We start from the raw sequence: 27,076 nt of genomic DNA, 5'->3' as shown, positions 1-27,076 counted from the left end.
CAGCTCGGAGAGGGTGGAGAGGAGGATCTGATGGTTCACAGTATCAAAGGCAGCAGATAGGTCTAGAAGGATGAGAGCAGAGGAGAGAGAGTTAGCTTTAGCAGTGCGGAGAGCCTCCGTGACACAGAGAAGAGCAGTCTCAGTTGAATGCCCAGTCTTGAAACCTGACTGATTAGGATCAAGAAGGTCATTCTGAGAGAGATAGCAGGAGAGCTGGCCAAGGACGGCACGTTCACGAGTTTTGGAGAGAAAAGAAAGAAGGGATACTGGTCTGTAGTTGTTGACATCGGAGGGATCGAGTGTAGGTTTTTTCAGAAGGGGTGCAACTACACACTACACACTACACACTACCCTACACACTACACACTACACACTACACACTACCCTACACACTACACACTACATACTACACACTACACACTACCCTACACACTACACACTACATACTACATACTACACACTAAACACTACATACTACATACTACACACAACACACTACACACTACACACTACATACTACACACTACATACTACATACTACGCTACACACTACACACTACATACTACACACTACACACTACATACTACACACTACACACTACATACTACATACTACACACTACACACTACGCTACACACTACACACTACATACTACACACTACACACTACCCTACACACTACACACTACATACTACATACTACACACTACACACTACCCTACACACTACACACTACATACTACATACTACACACTACACACTAAACACGACATACTACATACTACATACTACACAATACACACTACATACTACACACAACACACTACACACTACACACTAAACACTACATACTACATACTACATACTACACAATACACACTACATACTACACACAACACACAACACACTACACACTACACACTACATACTACACTACATACTAACCCTTCATGGGGCATGAAGCCATTCACTTTAAATGATACATTCTGTCAGGAAATGAAAGCAGTTTTTCAGCTTAGTATACTGTATGTTTCCAAAACCAATCTAGTTGATAATGTTTACTAGCTCTACACTGCTTGTCTCTTGGTCTGGTCTCTCTCTACAGAGACATCATGAACAACAAGGTCTTCTACCAGCACCCTAACCTGATGAAAGCTCTGCTTGTATCTTGGTCTGGTCTCTCTCTACAGAGGCATCATGAACAACAAGGTTTTCTACCAGCACCCTAACCTGATGAAAGCTCTGCTTGTGTTTACCTGCTTGTCTCTTGGTCTGGTCTCTCTGTACAGAGACATCATGAACAACAAGGTCTTCTACCAGCACCCTAACCTGATGAGAGCTCTGCTTGTCTCTTGGTCTGGTCTCTCTCTACAGAGACATCATGAACAACAAGGTCTTCTACCAGCACCCTAACCTGATGAAAGCTCTGCTTGTCTCTTGGTCTGGTCTCTCTCTACAGAGACATCATGAACAACAAGGTCTTCTACCAGCACCCTAACCTGATGAAAGCTCTGCTTGTATCGTGGTCTGGTCTCTCTCTACAGAGACATCATGAACAACAAGGTCTTCTACCAGCACCCTAACCTGATGAAAGCTCTGCTTGTCTCTTGGTCTGGTCTCTCCACAGAGACATCATGAACAACAAGGTCTTCTACCAGCACCCTAACCTGATGAGAGCTATGCTTGTCTCTTGGTCTGGTCTCTCTCTACAGAGACATCATGAACAACAAGGTCTTCTACCAGCACCCTAACCTGATGAGAGCTCTGCTTGTCTCTTGGTCTGGTCTCTCTACAGAGACATCATGAACAACAAGGTCTTCTACCAGCACCCTAACCTGATGAAAGCTCTGCTTGTCTCTTGGTCTGGTCTCTCTCTACAGAGACATCATGAACAACAAGGTCTTCTACCAGCACCCTAACCTGATGAGAGCTCTGCTTGTCTCTTGGTCTGGTCTCTCTACAGAGACATCATGAACAACAAGGTCTTCTATCAGCACCCTAACCTGATGAGAGCTCTGCTTGTCTCTTGGTCTGGTCTCTCTCTACAGAGACATCATGAACAACAAGGTCTTCTACCAGCACCCTAACCTGATGAAAGCTCTGCTTGTCTCTTGGTCTGGTCTCTCTTTCTACAGAGACATCATGAACAACAAGGTCTTCTACCAGCACCCTAACCTGATGAAAGCTCTGCTTGTCTCTTGGTCTGGTCTCTCTCTACAGAGACATCATGAACAACAAGGTCTTCTACCAGCACCCTAACCTGATGAGAGCTCTGCTTGTCTCTTGGTCTGGTCTCTCTGTACAGAGACATCATGAACAACAAGGTCTTCTACCAGCACCCTAACCTGATGAAAGCTCTGCTTGTCTCTTGGTCTGGTCTCTCTCTACAGAGACATCATGAACAACAAGGTCTTCTACCAGCACCCTAACCTGATGAGAGCTCTGCTTGTCTCTTGGTCTGGTCTCTCTCTACAGAGACATCATGAACAACAAGGTCTTCTACCAGCACCCTAACCTGATGAGAGCTCTGCTTGTCTCTTGGTCTGGTCTCTCTCTACAGAGACATCATGAACAACAAGGTCTTCTACCAGCACCCTAACCTGATGAAAGCTCTGCTTGTCTCTTGGTCTGGTCTCTCTCTACAGAGACATCATGAACAACAAGGTCTTCTACCAGCACCCTAACCTGATGAAAGCTCTGCTTGTCTCTTGGTCTGGTCTCTACAGAGACATCATGAACAACAAGGTCTTCTACCAGCACCCTAACCTGATGAAAGCTCTGCTTGTCTCTTGGTCTGGTCTCTCTCTACAGAGACATCATGAACAACAAGGTCTTCTACCAGCACCCTAACCTGATGAGAGCTCTGCTTGTCTCTTGGTCTGGTCTCTCTCTACAGAGACATCATGAACAACAAGGTCTTCTACCAGCACCCTAACCTGATGAGAGCTCTGGGAATGCATGAAACTGTCATGGAGGTGATGGTTAACGTCCTGAGTGGAGGGGAATCCAAGGTAACTGCTTATAACGGGGGGTGTGTGTGTGTGTGTGTGTGTGTGTGTGTGTGTGTGTGTGTGTGTGTGTGTGTGTGTGTGTGGTGTTTGAAGGAGGGTTTCTTTTTTTAAATTAAATTTGCTATCTATGTAATTTTAAGTTCAAGGGCCTTCTGCAGTTTTGATCTGGGATCGGGTTCAACCAGTCCATATAACACTTCACTATGTAAAAGACAAAACTGACCCCAGATCAGCCCTCTGAGCTGCTTTGTGCCCAGGTTCAACCAGTCCATATAACACTTCACTATGTAAAAGGCTAAACTGACCCCAGATCAGCCCTCTGAGCTGCTTTGTGCCCAGGTTCAACCAGTCCATATAACACGTCACAATGTAAAAGGCAAAACTGACCCCAGATCAGCACTCTGAGCTGCTTTGTGCCCAGGTTTAACCCCCCTTTGTTGTGGGTTCCTTGGATAACTGACCCCAGATCAGCACTCTGAGCCCAGGTTTAACCCCCCTTTGCTGTGGGTTCCTTGGATAACTGACCCCAGATCAGCACTCTGAGCTGCTTTGTGCCCAGGTTTAACCCCCCTTTGTTGTGGGTTCCTTGGATAACTGACCCCAGATCAGCACTCTGAGCCCAGGTTTAACCCCCCTTTGTTGTGGGTTCCTTGGATAACTGACCCCAGATCAGCACTCTGAGCCCAGGTTTAACCCCCCTTTGTTGTGGGTTCCTTGGATAACTGACCCCAGATCAGCACTCTGAGCCCAGGTTTAACCCCCTTTGCTGTGGGTTCCTTGGATAACTGACCCCAGATCAGCACTCTGAGCCCAGGTTTAACCCCCTTTGCTGTGGGTTCCTTGGATAACTGACCCCAGATCAGCACTCTGAGCCCAGGTTTAACCCCCCTTTGCTGTGGGTTCCTTGGATAACTGACCCCAGATCAGCACTCTGAGCCCAGGTTTAACCCCCCTTTGCTGTGGGTTCCTTGGATAACTGACCCCAGATCAGCACTCTGAGCTGCTTTGTGCCCAGGTTTAACCCCCCTTTGTTGTGGGTTCCTTGGATAACTGACCCCAGATCAGCACTCTGAGCCCAGGTTTAACCCCCCTTTGTTGTGGGTTCCTTGGATAACTGACCCCAGATCAGCACTCTGAGCCCAGGTTTAACCCCCCTTTGTTGTGGGTTCCTTGGATAACTGACCCCAGATCAGCACTCTGAGCCCAGGTTTAACCCCCTTTGCTGTGGGTTCCTTGGATAACTGACCCCAGATCAGCACTCTGAGCCCAGGTTTAACCCCCTTTGCTGTGGGTTCCTTGGATAACTGACCCCAGATCAGCACTCTGAGCCCAGGTTTAACCCCCCTTTGCTGTGGGTTCCTTGGATAACTGACCCCAGATCAGCACTCTGAGCCCAGGTTTAACCCCCTTTGCTGTGGGTTCCTTGGATAACTGATCAGTTCATTCCAAAATGAAAGATGAACGTCATTCTGCAGCAACAGGACAGGGAAAGTCAAATCATTAGTGATTGATAGATCATTGATGTTAAGTCATTAGTGATTGATAGATCATTGATGTTAAGTCATTAGTGATTGATAGATCATTGATGTTAAGTCATTAGTGATTGATAGATCACTGATGTTAAGTCATTAGTGATTGATAGATCATTGACGTTAAGTCATTAGTGATTGATTGATCATTGATGTTAAGTCATTAGTTCATTGATAGATCATTGATGTCGCGTCATTGGTAATTCTGCTAACATTTCTTATGTCACTTCCTGTCCCGTTCACTGTGCGACGTTGGAAAGTCATAGTAAACTAAGTAAAACAGCGTTGACTTGTCTGTTACTTGTCGTTCAGGAAATCACCTTTCCTAAGATGGTGGCCAACTGCTGCCGTTTCCTGTGTTACTTCTGCCGCATCAGCAGACAGAACCAGAAAGCCATGTTCGATCACCTCAGCTACCTGCTGGAAAACAGCAGCGTCGGACTTGGTGAGGGAAGCCGTTGTCTTTCCGGTTTTATCTGATGAGATCTGGGGGGGGGGGGTTTGGTATGCTCCATGGGTTTTAACAGCAACTTTAGCTTGCTGGAGATAATGGTGTCTCTCTCTCGCTCTGTCTCTCTGTCTCTCTGTCTCTCTGTCTCTCTCTCTGTCTCTCTGTCTCTCTCTGTCTCTCTCTCTGTCTCTCTCTGTCTCTCTCTCTCTGTCTCTCTGTCTCTCTCTCTCTCTCTCTCTGTCTCTCTCTGTCTCTCTCTCTCTCTGTCTCTCTGTCTCTCTCTCTGTCTCTCTGCCTCTCTCTCTCTCTCTCTTTGTCTCTCTCTCTCTCTCTGTCTCTCTCTCTCTCTGTCTCTGTCTCTCTCTCTCTCTGTCTCTCTCTCTCTCTCTCTCTCTGTCTCTCTCTCTCTCTCTCTGTCTCTCTGTCTCTCTGTCTCTCTGTCCTCTCTCTCTCTCTCTCTCTCTCTCTCTCTCTCTCTGTCTCTCTCTCTCTCTATGTCTCTCTCTGTCTCTCTCTCTGTCTCTCTCTGTCTCTCTCTCTGTCTCTCTCTGTCTCTCTCTCTCTCTCTCTCTGTCTCCCTCTCTCTCTCTCTCTGTCTCCCTCTCTCTCTCTGTCTCTCTGTCTCTGTGTCTCTGTCTCTCTCTCTCTGTCTCTCTGTCTCTCTCTCTCTCTCTCTGTCTCTCTCTCTCTTTCTCTCTGTCTCTCTCTCTGTCTCTCTCTCTCTCTGTGTGTTGTTGCCCTCCCTCTCTCTGTCCCCAGCGTCTCCCTCGATGCGAGGCTCTACTCCACTAGATGTGGCTGCTGCCTCTGTGATGGACAACAACGAGCTGGCTCTGGCCCTGAGGGAACCAGACCTGGAGAAAGTAAGACAAGGCCCAACTCTAACAGCAAACTAACTTGTTCAGCCCACCGTGTACCCAACATATAGAGGTACAGTATAGAGAGAGGTACAGTATAGAGAGAGGTACAGTATAGAGGAGGTACAGTATAGAGGAGGTACAGTATAGAGGAGGTACAGTATAGAGGTAGGTACAGTATAGAGGAGATACAGTATAGAGGTAGGTACAGTATAGAGGAGATACAGTATAGAGGTACAGTATAGAGGAGGTACAGTATAGAGGAGGTACAGTATAGAGGAGATACAGTATAGAGGTACAGTATAGAGGAGATACAGTATAGAGGAGGTACAGTATAGAGGAGGTACAGTATAGAGAGAGGTACAGTATAGAGGAGGTACAGTATAGAGGTACAGTATAGAGGTACAGTATAGAGGTACAGTATAGAGAGAGGTACAGTATAGAGAGAGGTACAGTATAGAGGAGGTACAGTATAGAGGAGGTACAGTATAGAGGAGATACAGTATAGAGGAGATACAGTATAGAGGTACAGTATAGAGGTACAGTATAGAGAGAGGTACAGTATAGAGAGAGGTACAGTATAGAGGAGGTACAGTATAGAGGTACAGTATAGAGGTACAGTATAGAGGAGGTACAGTATAGAGGTACAGTATAGAGGAGGTACAGTATAGAGGAGGTACAGTATAGAGGTACAGTATAGAGGAGATACAGTATAGAGGAGATACAGTATAGAGGTACAGTATAGAGGTACAGTATAGAGGAGGTACAGTATAGAGGAGATACAGTATAGAGGTACAGTATAGAGGAGGTACAGTATAGAGGAGGTACAGTATAGAGGAGGTACAGTATAGAGGAGATACAGTATAGAGGTACAGTATAGAGGAGGTACAGTATAGAGGGGTACAGTATAGAGGAGGTACAGTATAGAGGAGGTACAGTATAGAGGAGATACAGTATAGAGGTACAGTATAGAGGTACAGTATAGAGGTACAGTATAGAGGAGGTACAGTATAGAGGAGATACAGTATAGAGGAGATACAGTATAGAGGAGGTACAGTATAGAGGAGGTACAGTATAGAGGAGGTACAGTATAGAGGAGATACAGTATTGAGGAGGTACAGTATAGAGGTACAGTATAGAGGAGTTACAGTATAGAGGTACAGTATAGAGGAGGTACAGTATAGAGGAGATACAGTATAGAGGAGGTACAGTATAGAGGAGGTACAGTATAGAGATACAGTATAGAGGAGGTACAGTATAGAGGAGGTACAGTATAGAGGAGGTACAGTATAGAAGAGGTACAGTATAGAGGAGGTACAGTATAGAGGAGGTACAGTATAGAGGAGGTACAGTATAGAGGAGGTACAGTATAGAGGAGGTACAGTATAGAGGTACAGTATAGAGGAGGTACAGTATAGAGGAGGTACAGTATAGAGGAGGTACAGTATAGAGGAGGTACAGTATAGAGGAGTACAGTATAGAGGTACAGTATAGAGGTACAGTATAGAGGAGGTACAGTATAGAGGTACAGTATAGAGGTACAGTATAGAGGAGGTACAGTATAGAGGAGGTACAGTATAGAGGAGGTACAGTATAGAGGTACAGTATAGAGGAGGTACAGTATAGAGGAGGTACAGTATAGAGGAGGTACAGTATAGAGGAGGTACAGTATAGAGGAGGTACAGTATAGAGGAGATACAGTATAGAGGTACAGTATAGAGGAGGTACAGTATAGAGGTACAGTATAGAGGTACAGTATAGAGGTACAGTATAGAGGAGGTACAGTATAGAGGTACAGTATAGAGGTACAGTATAGAGGTACAGTATAGAGGAGGTACAGTATAGAGGTACAGTATAGAGGAGGTACAGTATAGAGGAGGTACAGTATAGAGGAGAGGTACAGTATAGAGGAGGTACAGTATAGAGGAGGTACAGTATAGAGGTACAGTATAGAGGAGGTACAGTATAGAGGAGGTACAGTATAGAGGAGGTACAGTATAGAGCTACAGTATAGAGGAGGTACAGTATAGAGGTACAGTATAGAGGAGGTACAGTATAGAGGTACAGTATAGAGGAGGTACAGTATAGAGGTACAGTATAGAGGAGGTACAGTATAGAGGAGGTACAGTATAGAGGAGGTACAGTATAGAGGAGGTACAGTATAGAGGATACAGTATAGAGGAGGTACAGTATAGAGGAGGTACAGTATAGAGGAGGTACAGTTATAGAGGAGTATAGAGAGGAGGTACAGTATAGAGGTACAGTATAGAGGTACAGTATAGAGGAGGTACAGTATAGAGGAGATACAGTATAGAGGAGGTACAGTATAGAGGAGGTACAGTATAGAGGAGGTACAGTATAGAGGTACAGTATAGAGGTACAGTATAGAGGTACAGTATAGAGGAGGTACAGTATAGAGGAGGTACAGTATAGAGGTACAGTATAGAGGAGGTACAGTATAGAGGAGGTACAGTATAGAGGAGGTACAGTATAGAGATACAGTATAGAGGACAGTATAGTGGAGGTACAGTATAGAGGAGGTACAGTATAGAGGAGGTACATTATAGAGGAGGTACAGTATAGAGGAGGTACAGTATAGAGGAGGTACAGTATAGAGGTACAGTATAGAGGAGGTACAGTATAGAGGTACAGTATAGAGGTACAGTATAGAGGTACAGTATAGAGGAGGTACAGTATAGAGGTACAGTATAGAGGTACAGTATAGAGGAGGTACAGTATAGAGGAGGTACAGTATAGAGGAGATACAGTATAGAGGAGGTACAGTATAGAGGTACAGTATAGAGGAGGTACAGTATAGAGGAGGTACAGTATAGAGGAGAGGTACAGTATAGAGGTACAGTATAGAGGAGGTACAGTATAGAGGAGGTACAGTATAGAGGAGGTACAGTATAGAGGTACAGTATAGAGGTACAGTATAGAGGAGGTACAGTATAGAGGAGGTACAGTATAGAGGAGGTACAGTATAGAGGAGGTACAGTATAGAGGTACAGTATAGAGGTACAGTATAGAGGAGGTACAGTATAGAGGAGGTACAGTATAGAGGTACAGTATAGAGGAGGTACAGTATAGAGGAGGTACAGTATAGAGGAGGTACAGTATAGAGGAGATACAGTATAGAGGAGGTACAGTATAGAGGAGGTACAGTATAGAGGAGGTACAGTATAGAGGTACAGTATAGAGGTACAGTATAGAGGTACAGTATAGAGGTACAGTATAGAGGTACAGTATAGAGGAGGTACAGTATAGAGGAGGTACAGTATAGAGGTACAGTATAGAGGAGGTACAGTATAGAGGTACAGTATAGAGGAGGTACAGTATAGAGGAGGTACAGTATAGAGGTACAGTATAGAGGAGGTACAGTATAGAGGAGGTACAGTATAGAGGTACAGTATAGAGGAGGTACAGTATAGAGGAGGTACAGTATAGAGGAGATACAGTATAGAGGAGATACAGTATAGAGGAGGTACAGTATAGAGGAGGTACAGTATAGAGGAGGTACAGTATAGAGGAGGTACAGTATAGAGGAGATACAGTATAGAGGAGATACAGTATAGAGGAGGTACAGTATAGAGGAGGTACAGTATAGAGGTACAGTATAGAGGTACAGTATAGAGGTACAGTGTAGAGGAGGTACAGTATAGAGGAGGTACAGTATAGAGGAGGTACATTATAGTGGAGGTACATTATAGTGGAGGTACAGTATAGAGGAGATACAGTATAGAGGAGGTACAGTATAGAGGAGGTACAGTATAGAGGTACAGTATAGAGGTACAGTATAGAGGTACAGTATAGAGGAGATACAGTATAGAGGTACAGTATAGAGGTACAGTATAGAGGAGGTACAGTATAGAGGAGATACAGTATAGAGGAGGTACAGATACCATTGGTACAGTATAGAGGTACAGTATAGAGGTGCAGTGTTCCCTGGATATAGTCTATACATCAATACCTCATACCATTGGTGCAATTTTCCCTGGATGTAGTCTATACATCAATACCTCATACCATCGGTACAGTGTTCCCTGGATGTAGTCTATACATCATACCATTGGTACAGTGTTCCCTGGATATAGTCTATACATCAATACCATTGGTACAGTGTTCCCTGGATGCAGTCTATACCTCATACCATTGGTGCAGTGTTCCCTGGATATAGTCTATACATCAATACCTCATACCATTGGTACAGTGTTACCTGGATGCAGTCTATACATCAATACCATTGGTACAGTGTTCCCTGGATGCAGTCTATACATCAATACCTCATACCATTGGTACAGTGTTCCCTGGATGCAGTCTATACATCAATACCATTGGTACAGTGTTCCCTGGATATAGTCTATACATCAATACCATTGGTGCAGTGTTCCCTAACAGTTTGATGTAAGTAAAATGGTACTAATCTAGGTTTGAGATGAGAAATGATGCTGAATGTATGGAGTTATTTGGACCCCTACCAATCAGCGTGGCTAGACAATCTGGACCCTTTCTTTCTAAAATTATCTGCCCAAATTGTTGCAACCCCTATTACTAGCCTGTTCAACCTCTCTTTCGTGTCGTCTGAGATTCCCAAAGGTTGGAAAGCTGCTGCGGTCATCCCCCTCTTCAAAAGGGGGGACACTCTTGACCCAAACTACTACAGACCTATATTTATCCTGCCCTCCCTTTCTAAGGTCTTCGAAAGCCAAGTTAACAAACAGATTCCCGACCATTTCGAATCCCACTGTACCTTCTCCGCTATGCAATCTGGTTTCCGAGCTGGTCATGGGTGCACCTCAGCCACGCTCAAGGTCCTAAATGATATCTTAACCGCCATCGATAAGAAACATTACTGTGCAGCCGTATTCATCGACCTGGCCAAGGCTTTCGACTCTGTCAATCACCACATCCTCATCAGCAGACTCAACAGCCTCGGTTTATCAAATGATTGCCTCGCCTGGTTAACCAACTACTTCTCTGATAGAGTTCAGTGTGTCAAATCGGAGGGCCTGTTGTCTGGGCCTCTGGCAGTCTCTATGGGGGTGCCACAGGGTTAAATTCTTGGGCCAACTCTTTTCTCTGTATACATCAATGATGTCGCTCTTGCTGTTGGTGAGTCTCTGATTCACCTCTATGCAGACGACACCATTCTGTATACTTCTGGCCCTTCTATGGACACCGTGTAAACAACCCTCCAGACGAGCTTCAATGCCATACAACTCTCCTTCCGTAGCCTCCAACTGCTCTTAAATACAAGTAAAACCAAATGCATACTCTTCAACCGATCGCTGCCTACATCTGCCCGCACGCCCAGCATCACTACGGTTCTGACTTAGAATATGTGGACAACTACAAATACCTAGGTGTCTGGTTAGACTGTAAACTCTCCTTCCAGACTCACATCAAACATCTCCAATCCAAAGTTAAATCTAGAATTGGCTTCCTATTTTGCAACAAAGCATCCTTCACTCATGCTGCCAAACATAACCTCGTAAAACTGACCATCCTACCGATCCTCGACTTTGGCGATGTCATTTACAAAATAGCCTCCAACACCCTACTCAACAAATTGGATGCAGTCTATCACAGTGCCATCCTTTTTGTCACCAAAGCCTGATATACTACCTACCACTGCGACCTGTACGCTCTCGTTGGCTTGCCCTCGCTTCATACTCGTCGCCAAACCCACTGGTTCCAGGTCATCTACAAGACCCTGCTAGGTAAAGCAGCTCGCTGGTCACCATAGCAGCACCCACCTGTAGCACGCGCTCCAGCAGGTATATCTCTCTGGTCACCCCCAGGGCCAATTGCTCCTTTGGCTGCCTCTCCTTCCAGTTCTCTGCTGCAAATGACTGGAACGAACTAAAAAAATCTCTGAAGCTGGAGACTCATATCTCCCTCACTAGCTTTAAGCACCAGCTGTCAGAGCAGCTCACAGATCACTGCACCTGTACATAGCCCATCTATAAATAGCCCAAACAATTACCTCATCCCCAACTGTATTTATTTATTTATTTATTTTGCTCCCTTGCACCCAAGTATTTCTTCTTTGCACATTCACCTACTGCAAATCTACAATTCCAGTGTTTTTAATTGCTATATTGTATTTACTTCGCCACCGTGGCCTTTTTTGCCTTTACCTCCCTTATCTCACCTCATTTGCTCACATTGTATATAGACTTATTTTTCTACTGTATTATTGACTGTATGTTTGTTTTATTCCATGTGTAACTCTGTGTTGTTGTATGTGTCGAACTGCTTTGCTTTATTTTGGCCAGGTCACAGTTGTAAATGAGAATTTGTTCTCAACTTGCCTACCTGGTTAAACAAAGGTAAAATAAAATAAAGAAATACAATTTAAAGACTACAGCCAGGGGAACAGACAGGTAAACTTTAATGTAAGACAAGCTCACATGTAGCTTTTTAGTAGTGAACAAGAGATGTGTACTGTATGGTACAGTAGCAAGCTAATGGTAATGTTTGGTTGATTAAATGATGGTAATTGTCCCATTGAAGCAATATGCAGACTGTAGAGGTCACCATGGGGCTCCTCCAGGTTCAATAGGAATCCTAGTTTATTCCTAACAGTTAGGAACTCTCTGATGTCCTCCACCGTGGGGCTCCTCATGAATCCTAGTTTAGTCCTAACAGTTAGGAACTCTCTGATGTCCTCCACCGTGGGGCTCCTCATGAATCCTAGTTTAGTCCTAACAGTTAGGAACTCTCCGATGTCCTCCATCGTGGGGCTCCTCCAGGTTCAATAGGAATCCTAGTTTATTCCTAACAGTTAGGAACTCTCTGATGTCCTCCACCGTGGGGCTCCTCATGAATCCTAGTTTAGTCCTAACAGTTAGGAACTCTCTGATGTCCTCCACCGTGGGGCTCCTCATGAATCCTAGTTTAGTCCTAACAGTTAGGAACTCTCCGATGTCCTCCATCGTGGGGCTCCTCCAGGTTCAATAGGAATCCTAGTTTATTCCTAACAGTTAGGAACTCTCTGATGTCCTCCACCGTGGGGCTCCTCATGAATCCTAGTTTAGTCCTAACAGTTAGGAACTCTCTGATGTCCTCCACCGTGGGGCTCCTCAGGAATCCTAGTTTAGTCCTAACAGTTAGGAACTCTCTGATGTCCTCCACCGTGGGGCTCCTCAGGAATCCTAGTTTAGTCCTAACAGTTAGGAACTCTCCGATGTCCTCCATCGTGGGGCTCCTCCAGGTTCAATAGGAATCCTAGTTTAGTCAATTAGGATCCTATCGATTATCCAATGACGTGGACCGTTTTGGTGACATAACTTGGCCTCACCATGACTTTCCCTTCCTCCGCTGACTCTGACACAGCGTGAGGTCCTGACCCAGACCTTTCCCTACTAACCCTCTCCCTCTGCCTCCTCTTCCCTAGGTGGTGCAGTACTTGGCTGGCTGTGGTCTCCAGAGCTGCTCCATGCTAGTGTCTAAAGGGTACCCTGATATCGGCTGGAACCCCGTCGAAGGAGAGAGATACCTCGACTTCCTCCGCTTCGCGGTGTTCTGCAACGGTACACGTGCATTTCCATACCTATGGCAGTTGCCGATTTCATTATAACATCTGTCTGTGGTCGGTAGATGGTCTTGGTTATTTTCATATAATCCTTCATTTCATTCATAACATTTGTCTGTGGTCGGTAGATGGTCTTGGTTATTTGTTGGTTGAAGGAAATTTAGTATCAATCTGTTAAATACTTCTACGGTTGAGGTATTGAAGTCAATCTTTACCCATGATCTCAGGTAGGAAGTATTGAAGTCAATCTTTACCCATGATCTCAGGTAGGAGGTATTGAAGTCAATCTTTAACCATGATCTCAGGTAGGAGGTATTGAAGTCCATCTTTACCCATGATCTCAGGTAGGAGGTATTGAAGTCAATCTTTACCCATGATCTCAGGTAGGAGGTATTGAAGTCAATCTTTACCCATGATCTCAGGTAGGAGGTATTGAAGTCAATCTTTACCCATGATCTCAGGTAGGAGGTATTGAAGTCAATCTTTACCCATGATCTCAGGTAGGAGGTATTGAAGTCAATCTTTACCCATGATCTCAGGTAGGAGGTATTGAAGTCAATCTTTACCCATGATCTCAGGTAGGAAGTATTGAAGTCAATCTTTACCCATGATCTCAGGTAGGAGGTATTGAAGTCAATCTTTAACCATGATCTCAGGTAGGAGGTATTGAAGTCCATCTTTACCCATGATCTCAGGTAGGAGGTATTGAAGTCAATCTTTACCCATGATCTCAGGTAGGAGGTATTGAAGTCAATCTTTACCCATGATCTCAGGTAGGAGGTATTGAAGTCCATCTTTACCCATGATCTCAGGTAGGAGGTATTGAAGTCAATCTTTACCCATGATCTCAGGTAGGAGGTATTGAAGTCAATCTTTACCCATGATCTCAGGTAGGAAGTATTGAAGTCAATCTTTACCCATGATCTCAGGTAGGAGGTATTGAAGTCAATCTTTAACCATGATCTCAGGTAGGAGGTATTGAAGTCCATCTTTACCCATGATCTCAGGTAGGAGGTATTGAAGTCAATCTTTACCCATGATCTCAGGTAGGAGGTATTGAAGTCAATCTTTACCCATGATCTCAGGTAGGAGGTATTGAAGTCCATCTTTACCCATGATCTCAGGTAGGAGGTATTGAAGTTATGAATGATGTCATGATTTACCTGTCGTCCTATCAGGTGAGAGTGTGGAGGAGAACGCCAACGTGGTGGTGAGGCTGCTGATTCGTCGGCCGGAGTGCTTTGGCCCCGCCCTGCGCGGAGAAGGGGGGAATGGTCTCCTGGCAGCCATGATGGAAGCCATCAAGATATCAGAGGACCCCTGTAGAGACGGGCCCTCCCCTACCTCAGAGGCCGGCAGGACACTGTAGGTACCCCTGTAAAGACGGGCCCTCTCCTACCTCAGAAGCCGGCAGTACACTGTAGGTATCCCTGTAGAGACGGGCCCTCCCCTACCTCAGAGGTCGGCAGGACACTGTAGGTACCCCTGTAGAGACGGGCCCTCCCCTACCTCAGAGGCCAGCAGGACACTGTAGGTACCCCTGTAGAGACGGGCCCTCCCCTACCTCAGAGGCCGGCAGGACACTGTAGGTACCCCTGTAGAGACGGGCCCTCCCCTACCTCAGAGGCCGGCAGGACACTGTAGGTATCCCTGTAGAGACGGGCCCTCCCCTACCTCAGAGGCCAGCAGGACACTGTAGGTACCCCTGTAGAGACGGGCCCTCCCCTACCTCAGAGGCCAGCAGGACACTGTAGGTACCCCTGTCATAGCAGGACACTGTCGGTACCCCTGTCATAGCAGGACACTGTCGGTACCCCTGACATAGCAGGACACTGTCGGTACCCCTGACATAGCAGGACACTGTCGGTACCCCTGTCATAGCAGGACACTGTAGGTACCCCTGCCATAGCAGGACACTGTAGATACCCCTGTCATAGCAGGACACTGTCGGTACCCCGTCATAGCAGGACACTGTCGGTACCCCTGTCATAGCAGGACACTGTAGGTACCCCTGTCATAGCAGGACACTGTAGGTACCCCTGTCATAGCAGGACACTGTAGATACCCCTGTCATAGCAGGACACTGTAGGTACCGCTGTCATAGCAGGACACTGTAGATACCCCTGCCATAGCAGGACACTGTAGATACCCCTGTCATAGCAGGAAACTGTAGATACCCCTGTCATAGCAGGACACTGTAGGTACCCCTGTCATAGCAGGACACTGTAGCCCTGTCATAGCAGGACACTGTAGGTACCCCTGCCATAGCAGGACACTGTAGATACCCCTGTCATAGCAGGACACTGTAGGTACCCCTGTCATAGCAGGACACTGTAGGTACCCCTGCCATAGCAGGACACTGTAGATACCCCTGTCATAGCAGGACACTGTAGGTACCCCTGTCATAGCAGGACACTGTAGGTACCCCTGTCATAGCAGGACACTGTCGGTACCCCTGTCATAGCAGGACACTGTAGGTACCCCTGTCACCGCTGTCATAGCAGGACACTGTAGGTACCGCTGTCATAGCAGGACACTGTAGGTACCCCTGTCATAGCAGGACACTGTCGGTACCCCTTTTCATAGCAGGACACTGTAGATGCCCCTGTCATAGTACACTGTAGGTACCCCTGTCATAGCAGGACACTGTAGGTACCCCTGTCATAGCAGGACACTGTAGGTACCCCTGTCATAGCAGGACACTGTAGATGCCCCTGTCATAGTACACTGTAGGTACCCCTGTCATAGCAGGACACTGTAGGTACCCCTGTCATAGCAGGACACTGTAGATGCCCCTGTCATAGTACACTGTAGGTACCCCTGTCATAGCAGGACACTGTAGGTACCCCTGTCATAGCAGGACACTGTAGGTACCCCTGTCATAGCAGGACACTGTAGGTACCGCTGTCATAGCAGGACACTGTAGATACCCCTGCCATAGCAGGACACTGTAGATACCCCTGTCATAGCAGGACACTGTAGATACCCCTGTCATAGCAGGACACTGTAGGTACCCCTGTCATAGCAGGACACTGTAGATACCCCTGTCATAGCAGGAACCTGTAGGTACCCCTGTCATAGCAGGACACTGTAGGTACCCCTGTCACAGCAGGACACTGTCGGTACCCCTGTCATAGCAGGACACTGTAGGTGCCCCTGTCATAGCAGGACACTGTAGGTACCCCTGTCATAGCAGGACACTGTAGGTACCCCTGTCACAGCAGGACACTGTCGGTACCCCTGTCATAGCAGGACACTGTAGGTGCCCCTGTCATAGCAGGACACTGTAGGTACCCCTGTCATAGCAGGACACTGTAGGTACCCCTGTCATAGCAGGACACTGTAGGTACCCCTGTCATAGCAGGACACTGTAGGTGCCCCTGTCATAGCAGGACACTGTAGGAGCCCCTGTCATAGCAGGACACTGTTGGTACCCCTGCCATAGCAGGACACTGTAGGTACCCCTGTCATAGCAGGACACTGTAGATACCCCTGTCATAGCAGGACACTGTCGGTACCCCTGTCATAGCAGGACACTGTCGGTACCCCTGACATAGCAGGACACTGTCAGTACCCCTGACATAGCAGGACACTGTCGGTACCCCTGACATTGCAGGACACTGTAGATACCCCTGACATAGCAGGACACTGTAGATACCCCTGACATAGCAGGACACTGTAGGTTCCATTGAACTGTGCTAGCTCTAACCCTAACACTGTAGGTTCCATTGAACTGGGCTAGCTCTAACCCTAACACTGTAGGGGTGGGTTCTTCTCCTACCTCTACAGTACCTCTCTCTGTCCCGTTCTCTCTGTCCCGTTCTCTCTGTCCCGTTTTCTCTGTCCCGTTCTCTCTCTCTCTGTCCCGTTCTCTCTGTCCCGTTCTCTCTGTCCCGTTCTCTCTCTGTCCCGTTCTCTCTCTGTCCCGTTCTCTCTGTCCCGTTCTCTCTGTCCCGTTCTCTCTCTGTCCCGTTCTCTCTGTCCCGTTCTCTCTGTCCCGTTCTCTCTGTCCCGTTCTCTCTCTCTCTGTCCCGTTCTCTCTGTCCCGTTCTCTCTCTGTCCCGTTCTCTCTCTGTCCCGTTCTCTCTGTCCCGTTCTCTCTCTGTCCCGTTCTCTCTCTGTCCCGTTCTCTCTCTGTCCCGTTCTCTCTCTGTCCCGTTCTCTCTCTGTCCCGTTCTCTCTCTGTCCCGTTCTCTCTGTCCCGTTCTCTCTCACCTTTTTTCTCTCACTCGCTCTCTCTCACTCGCTCTCTCCCTCCTCTCCCTCCAACTCCATCACTACCTCCCCCCCTCCCCCCCCCTCTCTCTCTCTCTCTCTCCGCCGTCCACTCTCCCTCCCTCTGGACTCTCTCCTGCCTCCCCTGCGCCAGAGTATGTCCACTCTCCCTCCCTCTGGACTCTCTCCTGCCTCCCCTGCGCCAGAGTATGTCCACTCTCCCTCCCTCTGGACTCTCTCCTGCCTCCCCTGCACCAGAGTATGTCCTCATTACTCATCAGTGTTCCTGTTCTGTCTGGCCATGCTACCAGGTGTCCTATAAAAGTCCCTGAGATAGTCTGCCCTACTATTATCAGGCGTCAGACTCAGAAACAACGACCCAACGCAACTCCAGGCTGTGTGAGGGCTATTTGACCAAGAAGGAGAGTGATGGAGCGCTGCATCAGATGACCTGGCCTCCACAATCACCCGACCTCAACCCAATTGAGATGGTTTGGGATGAGTCGGACCGCAGAGTGAAGGGAAAATCAGCCAACAAGTGCTCAGCATATGTGGGAACTCCTTCAAGACTGTTGGAAAAGCATTCCTCATGAAGCTGGTTGAGAGAACGCCAAGAGTGTGTAAAGCTGTCATCAAGGCAAAGGGAGGCCACTTTGAAGAATCTAAAATATATTTTTGATTTGTTTAACACTTTTTTTGGTTACTACATGATTCCATATGTGTTATTTCATAGTTTTGATGTCTTCACTATTATTCTACAATGTAGAAAATAGTAAAAATAAAGAAAAACCCTTGAATGAGTAGGTGTGTCCAAACTTTTGACTTGTACTGTGTGTGTGTGTGTGTGTGTGTGTGTGTGTGTGTGTGTGTGTGTGTGTGTGTGTGTGTGTGTGTGTCCTCAGCAGTGAGGTGTTATTGGAGGATGAGGAGGATGACACTATTCACATGGGAAACGCTATAATGACCTTCTACGCCGCCCTCATAGACCTGCTGGGGCGCTGCGCACCTGAGATGCACGTGAGTCACAGATAGAGGAGGAGTCAACGCCTTAGACAGACAGGATACAGACAGACGGACGGACGGACGGACGGACGGACAGACAGACAGACTGACTTACAAATGGACAGGCAGTCTTAGAACCAATAGGGTGCTATTTGAGACTGGGCCACTGTAAGAACCAATAGGGTGCTATTTGAGACTGGGCCATTGTAAGAACCAATAGGGTGATAATTGAGACTGGGCCATTGTAAGAACCAATAGGGTGCTATTTGAGACTGGGCCATTGTAAGAACCAATAGGGTGATAATTGAGACTGGGCCATTGTAAGAACCAATAGGGTGCTAATTGAGACTGGGCCATTGTAAGAACCAATAGGGTGCTAATTGAGACTGGGCCATTGTAAGAACCAATAGGGTGCTATTTGAGACTGGGCCATTGTAAGAACCAATAGGGTGCTATTTGAGACTGGGCTATTGTAAGAACCAATAGGGTGCTAATTGAGACTGGGCCATTGTAAGAACCAATAGGGTGCTATTTGAGACTGGGCCATTGTAAGAACCAATAGGGTGCTAATTGAGACTGGGCCATTGTAAGAACCAATAGGGTGCTATTTGAGACTGGGCCATTGTAAGAACCAGGGTCATGCTGGAGCACAGAGAGGGAGTGATGGTAGAGAGGGAGTGATGGTAGAGAGGGAGTGATGGTAGAGAGGGAGTGATGGTAGAGAGGGAGTGATGGTAGAGAGGGAGTGATGGTAGAGAGGGAGTGATGGTAGAGAGGGAGTGATGGTAGAGAGGGAGTGATGGTAGAGAGGGAGTGATGGTAGAGAGGGAGTGATGGTAGAGAGGGAGTGATGGTAGACTGGCTAAATTACACTTTAATAAAGAAAGTCTCTAACCCTCATTTCATTTCAACATTTCATCGTTGGCCAAGTTGAGGTTTTCTGATCATTTTTCAAATCTTCTGCCAGCCATTTAGCCAGGGCTCTGGTCAACAGTAGTGCTCTATATAGGGAATAGGGCTCTGGTCAACAGTAGTGCTCTATATAGGGCTCTGGTCAACAGTAGTGCTCTATATAGGGAATAGGGCTCTGGTCAACAGTAGTGCTCTATATAGGGAATAGGGCTCTGGTCAACAGTAGTGCTCTATATAGGGCTCTGGTCAACAGTAGTGCTCTATATAGGGAATAGGGCTCTGGTCAACAGTAGTACTCTATATAGGGAATAGGGCTCTGGTCAACAGTACTGCTCTATATAGGGCTCTGGTCAACAGTAGTGCTCTATATAGGGAATAGGGCTCTGGTCAACAGTAGTGCTCTATATAAGGAATAGGGCTCTGGTCAACAGTAGTGCTCTATATAAAGAATAGGGCTCTGGTCAACAGTAGTGCACTATATAGGGAATAGGGCTCTGGTCAACAGTAGTACTCTATATAGGGAATAGGGCTCTGGTCAACAGTAGTGCTCTATATAGGGCTCTGGTCAACAGTAGTGCTCTATATAGGGAATAGGGCTCTGGTCAACAGTAGTGCTCTATATAGGGAATAGGGCTCTGGTCAACAGTAGTGCTCTATATAGGGAATAGGGCTCTGGTCAACAGTAGTGCACTATATAGGGAATAGGGCTCTGGTCAACAGTAGTGCTCTATATAGGGAATAGGGCTCTGGTCAACAGTAGTGCTCTATATAGGGAATAGGGCTCTGGTCAACAGTAGTGTTCTATATAGGGAATAGGGCTCTGGTCAACAGTAGTGTTCTATATAGGGAATAGGGCCCTGGTCAACAGTAGTGCTCTATATAGGGAATAGGGCTCTGGTCAACAGTAGTGTTCTATATAGGGAATAGAGCTCTGGTCAACAGTAGTGTTCTATATAGGGAATAGGGCTCTGGTCAACAGTAGTGTTCTATATAGGGAATAGGGCTCTGGTCAACAGTAGTGCTCTATATAGGGAATAGGGCTCTGGTCAACAGTAGTGCTCTATATAAAGAATAGGGCTCTGGTCAACAGTAGTGCTCTATATAGGGAATAGGGCTCTGGTCAACAGTAGTGTTCTATATAGGGAATAGGGCTCTGGTCAACAGTAGTACTCTATATAGGGAATAGGGCTCTGGTCAACAGTAGTGCTCTATATAGGGCTCTGGTCAACAGTAGTGCTCTATATAGGGAATAGGGCTCTGGTCAACAGTAGTGCTCTATATAGGGAATAGGGCTCTGGTCAACAGTAGTGCTCTATATAGGGAATAGGGCTCTGGTCAACAGTAGTGCACTATATAGGGAATAGGGCTCTGTTCAACAGTAGTGCTCTATATAGGGAATAGGGCTCTGGTCAACAGTAGTGCTCTATATAGGGAATAGGGCTCTGGTCAACAGTAGTGTTCTATATAGGGAATAGGGCTCTGGTCAACAGTAGTGTTCTATATAGGGAATAGGGCCCTGGTCAACAGTAGTGCTCTATATAGGGAATAGGGCTCTGGTCAACAGTAGTGTTCTATATAGGGAATAGGGCTCTGGTCAACAGTAGTGCTCTATATAGGGAATAGGGCTCTGGTCAACAGTAGTGTTCTATATAGGGAATAGGGCTCTGGTCAACAGTAGTGTTCTATATAGGGAATAGGGCTCTGGTCAACAGTAGTGTTCTATATAGGGAATAGGGCTCTGGTCAACAGTAGTGTTCTATATAGGGAATAGGGCTCTGGTCAACAGTAGTGTTCTATATAGGGAATAGGGCTCTGGTCAACAGTAGTGCTCTATATAGGGAATAGGGCTGTAGTATAAAGTAGTGTTCTATATAGGGAATAGGGCTGTAGTATAAAGTAGTGCTCTATATAGGGAATAGGGCTGTAGTATAAAGTAGTGCTCTATAGTGTTCTATATAGGGAGTAGGGGGGCATTTGTAGTTGTATTTTGTCGTTATTACGGACCCTCATTAGCTGCTGCCTTGCTCTTCCTGGGGCCCAGACACATTAAGGCACATTACCTTTGCGATGCAGGCGTTCTCTGAGAAGGGGTGTTGTGTTTTCCAGCTGATCCATGCAGGGAAGGGAGAGGCCATAAGGATAAGAGCCATCCTACGTTCCCTGATCCCTATAGAGGACCTGGAAGGAGTGATCAGCATACCCTTTCCCATGCCAACTCTGGCCAAAGGTGGGTGGAAACTCTTCCCGCTATACCTCTCAGGCATTGCAGGGGTATAAGGTATTGCCCAAGGTCCATCCGAGCTGGAGCAGCAGGGAGTTCTGCACAGTGGGCCCTGAAAACCATCCACTACTCTGTTAAACTGGCCTAAAACCCTCCACTACTCTGTTAAACTGGCCTAAAACCATCCACTACTCTGTTAAACTGGCCTATAACCATCCACTACTATGTTAGACTGGCCTAAAACCATCCACTACTCTGTTAAACTGGCCTAAATCCATCCAGTACTCTGTTAAACTGGCCTAAAACCCTCCACTACTCTGTTAAACTGGCCTAAAACCATCCACTACTCTGTTAAACTGGCCTATAACCATCCACTACTCTGTTAAACTAACCTAAAACCATCCACTACTCTGTTAAACTGGCCTAAAACCCTCCACTACTCTGTTAAACTGGCCTAAAACCATCCACTACTCTGTTAAACTGGCCTAAAACCATCCACTACTCTGTTAAACTGACCTAAAACCATCCACTACTCTGTTAAACTGGCCTATAACCATGCACTACGCTGTTAAACTGGCCTAAAACCATCCACTACTCTGTTAAACTGGCCTAAAACCATCCACTACTCTGTTAAACTGACCTAAAACCATCCACTACTCTGTTAAACTGGCCTAAACCATCCACTACTCTGTTTAACTGGCCTAAAACCATCCACTACTCTGTTAAACTGGCCTAAAACCCTCCACTACTCTGGCAAACTGGCCTAAACCATCCACTACTCTGTTAGACTGGCCTAAAACCATCCATTACTCTGTTAAACTGGCCTAAACCCATCCACTACTCTGTTAAACTGGCCTAAAACCATCCACTACTCTGGTAAACTGGCCTAAAACCATCCACTACTCTGTTAACTGGGCCTAAACCATCCACTACTCTGTTAAACTGGCCTAAACCATGCACTACGCTGTTAAACTGGCCTATAACCATCCACTACTCTGTTAAACTGACCTAAAACCATCCACTACGCTGTTAAACTGGCCTAAAACCATCCACTACTCTGTTAAACTGACCTAAAACCCTCCACTACTCTGTTAAACTGGCCTAAAACCATCCACTACTCTGTTAAACTGAACTAAAACCCTCCACTACTCTGTTAAACTGACCTAAAACCCTCCACTACTCTGTTAAACTGACCTAAAACCCTTCACTACTCTGTTAAACTGGCCTAAAACCATCCACTACTCTGTTAAACTGACCTAAAACCATCCACTACTCTGTTAAACTGACCTAAAACCATCCACTACTCTGTTAAACTGGCCTAAACCATCCACTACTCTGTTAAACTGGCCTAAACCATCCACTACTCTGTTAAACTGACCTAAAACCATCCACTACTCTGGTAAACTGGCCTAAAACCATCCACTACTCTGTTAAACTGGCCTAAAACCATACTGACCTAAAACCATCCACTACTCTGTTAAACTGACCTAAAACCATCCACTACTCTGTTAAACTGGCCTAAAACCATCCACTACTCTGTTAGACTGGCCTAAAACCATCCACTACTCTGTTAAACTGGCCTAAAACCATCCACTACTCTGTTAGACTGGCCTAAAACCATCCACTACTCTGTTAACTGACCTAAAACCATCCACTACTCTGTTAAACTGGCCTAAACCATCCACTACTCTGTTAAACTGGCCTAAACCATCCACTACTCTGTTAGACTGGCCTAAAACCATCCACTACTCTGTTAACTGACCTAAAACCATCCACTACTCTGGTAAACTGACCTAAAACCATCCACTACTCTGTTAAACTGGCCTAAAACCATCCACTACTCTGTTAAACTGGCCTAAAACCATCCACTACTCTGTTAAACTGGCCTAAAACCATACTGACCTAAAACCATACACTACTCTGTTAAACTAACCTAAAACCATCCACTACTCTGTTAAACTGGCCTAAAACCATACTGACCTAAAACCATCCACTACTCTGTTAAACTGGCCTAAAACCCTTCACTACTCTGTTAAACTGGCCTAAAACCATCCACTACTCTGGTAAACTGGCCTAAAACCATCCACTACTCTGTTAAACTGGCCTAAAACCATCCACTACTCTGTTAAACTGGCCTAAACCATGCACTACGCTGTTAAACTGGCCTAAAACCATCCACTACTCTGTTAAACTGACCTAAAACCATCCACTACTATGTTAGACTGGCCTAAAACCATCCACTACTCTGTTAAACTGAACTAAAATATAGTTTCCAATCTGTATCCAGATGGATCAGTGGTTGAACCCTGTCTCTGGTCTGTCTGTTATGTGTATCCAGATGGATCGGTGGTTGAACCCTGTCTCTGGTCTGTCTGTTATGTGTATCCAGATGGATCGGTGGTTGAACCCTGTCTCTGGCCTATCTGTTATGTGTATCCAGATGGATCGGTGGTTGAACCCTGTCTCTGGTCTGTCTGTTATGTGTTTCCAGATGGATCAGTGGTTGAACCTGATATGTCAGCTGGGTTCTGTCCGGACCACAAGGCAGCCATGGTGCTGTTCCTGGACCGGGTCTACGGGATAGAGGACCAGAACTTCCTACTTCATCTGCTGGAGGTCGGATTCCTGCCCGACCTTAGGGCTGCTGCCTCGCTCGACACAGTGAGTCTCTAACCTTATAGACACAGTGAGTCTCTAACCCTGTAGACACAGTGAGTCTCTAACCCTGTAGACACAGTGAGTCTCTAACCCTGTAGACACAGTGAGTCTCTAACCCTGTAGACACAGTGAGTCTCTAACCTTATAGACACAGTGAGTCTCTAACCCTGTAGACACAGTGAGTCTCTAACCCTGTAGACACAGTGAGTCTCTAACCTTATAGACACAGTGAGACTCTAACCCTGTAGACACAGTGAGTCTCTAACCCTGTAGACACAGTGAGTCTCTAACCTTATAGACACAGTGAGTCTCTAACCTTATAGACACAGTGAGTCTCTAACCTTATAGACACAGTGAGTCTCTAACCCTGTAGACACAGTGAGTCTCTAACCCTGTAGACGCAGTGAGTCTCTAACCTTATAGACACAGTGAGTCTCTAACCTTATAGACACAGTGAGTCTCTAACCCTGTAGACACAGTAAGTCTCTAACCCTGTAGACACAGTGAGTCTCTAACCCTGTAGACGCAGTGAGTCTCTAACCCTGTAGACACAGTGAGTCTCTAACCCTGTAGACACAGTGAGTCTCTAACCTTATAGACGCAGTGAGTCTCTAACCCTGTAGACGCAGTGAGTCTCTAACCCTGTAGATGCAGTGAGTCTCTAACCCTGTAGACACAGTGAGTCTCTAACCCTGTAGACGCAGTGAGTCTCTAACCTTGTAGACACAGTGAGTCTCTAACCCTGTAGACACAGTGAGTCTCTAACCCTGTAGACACAGTGAGTCTCTAACCTTATAGACACAGTGAGTCTCTAACCCTGTAGACACAGTGAGTCTCTAACCTTATAGACACAGTGAGTCTCTAACCCTGTAGATGCAGTGAGTCTCTAACCCTGTAGACACAGTGAGTCTCTAACCCTGTAGACGCAGTGAGTCTCTAACCCTGACCTTATAGACGCAGTGAGTCTCTAACCCTGTAGACACAGTGAGTCTCTAACCCTGTAGACACAGTGAGTCTCTAACCCTGTAGACACAGTGAGTCTCTAACCCTGTAGATGCAGTGAGTCTCTAACCCTGTAGACAGTGAGTCTCTAACCCTGTAGACGCAGTGAGTCTCTAACCCTGACCTTATAGACGCAGTGAGTCTCTAACCTTATAGACGCAGTGAGTCTCTAACCCTGTAGACACAGTGAGTCTCTAACCCTGTAGACACAGTGAGTCTCTAACCCTGTAGATGCAGTGAGTCTCTAACCCTGTAGACGCAGTGAGTCTCTAACCCTGTAGACACAGTGAGTCTCTAACCCTGTAGATGCAGTGAGTCTCTAACCCTGTAGACACAGTGAGTCTCTAACCCTGTAGACGCAGTGAGTCTCTAACCCTGACCTTATAGACGCAGTGAGTCTCTAACCCTGACCTTATAGACACAGTGAGTCTCTAACCCTGTAGACACAGTGAGTCTCTAACCCTGTAGACACAGTGAGTCTCTAACCCTGTAGACGCAGTGAGTCTCTAACCCTGACCTTATAGACGCAGTGAGTCTCTAACCTTATAGACGCAGTGAGTCTCTAACCCTGTAGACACAGTGAGTCTCTAACCCTGTAGATGCAGTGAGTCTCTAACCTTTAGACACAGTGAGTCTCTAACCCTGTAGACACAGTGAGTCTCTAACCCTGTAGATGCAGTGAGTCTCTAACCCTGTAGACACAGTGAGTCTCTAACCCTGTAGACACAGTGAGTCTCTAACCCTGTAGATGCAGTGAGTCTCTAACCCTGTAGACACAGTGAGTCTCTAACCCTGTAGACACAGTGAGTCTCTAACCTTATAGACACAGTGAGTCTCTAACCTTATAGACACAGTGAGTCTCTAACCCTGTAGACACAGTGAGTCTCTAACCCTGTAGACGCAGTGAGTCTCTAACCCTGTAGATGCAGTGAGTCTCTAACCTTATAGACACAGTGAGTCTCTAACCCTGTAGATGCAGTGAGTCTCTAACCCTGTAGACACAGTGAGTCTCTAACCCTGTAGATGCAGTGAGTCTCTAACCCTGTAGACACAGTGAGTCTCTAACCCTGTAGATGCAGTGAGTCTCTAACCCTGTAGACACAGTGAGTCTCTAACCTTATAGACACAGTGAGTCTCTAACCTTATAGACGCAGTGAGTCTCTAACCCTGTAGATGCAGTGAGTCTCTAACCCTGTAGATGCAGTGAGTCTCTAACCCTGTAGACGCAGTGAGTCTCTAACCCTGTAGACACAGTGAGTCTCTAACCCTGTAGACACAGTGAGTCTCTAACCCTGTAGACACAGTGAGTCTCTAACCCTGTAGACACAGTGAGTCTCTAACCTTATAGACACAGTGAGTCTCTAACCTTATAGACACAGTGAGTCTCTAACCCTGTAGACACAGTGAGTCTCTAACCCTGTAGACACAGTGAGTCTCTAACCTTATAGACACAGTGAGTCTCTAACCTTATAGACACAGTGAGTCTCTAACCTTATAGACGCAGTGAGTCTCTAACCCTGTAGACGCAGTGAGTCTCTAACCCTGTAGACACAGTGAGTCTATATTATATATTAATATATATGTATATATGGAGGTGGGCTTCCTGTCTGACCTCCTGGCTCCTGCCTTCCTGGACATGGTGAGAGAGAGACCCTGTTTCTTTCAATAGACTTCCCAAGAT

At 46.3% G+C, this 27,076-nt stretch overlaps 1 protein-coding gene across 1 annotated transcript in view; it reads left to right on the top strand.

Moving 5' to 3' along the window:
* ryr2a (ryanodine receptor 2a (cardiac)) overlaps window positions 1–27,076 on the top strand; it is a gene marked incomplete at its 3' end in the record, with an annotated part of 473,963 nt that overhangs the window by 308,465 nt on the left and 138,422 nt on the right. Inside the window, 8 exon segments of the mRNA XM_029748619.1 lie at window positions 2,897–3,011; window positions 4,853–4,985; window positions 5,751–5,854; window positions 13,248–13,383; window positions 14,564–14,750; window positions 18,503–18,617; window positions 21,621–21,741; window positions 24,227–24,396. Of these exon segments, the coding sequence (XP_029604479.1) occupies window positions 2,897–3,011; window positions 4,853–4,985; window positions 5,751–5,854; window positions 13,248–13,383; window positions 14,564–14,750; window positions 18,503–18,617; window positions 21,621–21,741; window positions 24,227–24,396 (1,081 nt within the window).

The sequence above is a fragment of the Salmo trutta genome, unplaced genomic scaffold, assembly GCF_901001165.1.
Source record: "Salmo trutta unplaced genomic scaffold, fSalTru1.1, whole genome shotgun sequence".
In the NCBI taxonomy this organism is placed as follows: domain Eukaryota; kingdom Metazoa; phylum Chordata; class Actinopteri; order Salmoniformes; family Salmonidae; genus Salmo; species Salmo trutta.
The sequence above is the reverse complement of the archived record's forward strand: the minus strand, read 5'-3'. Positions and strand labels throughout refer to the sequence as shown.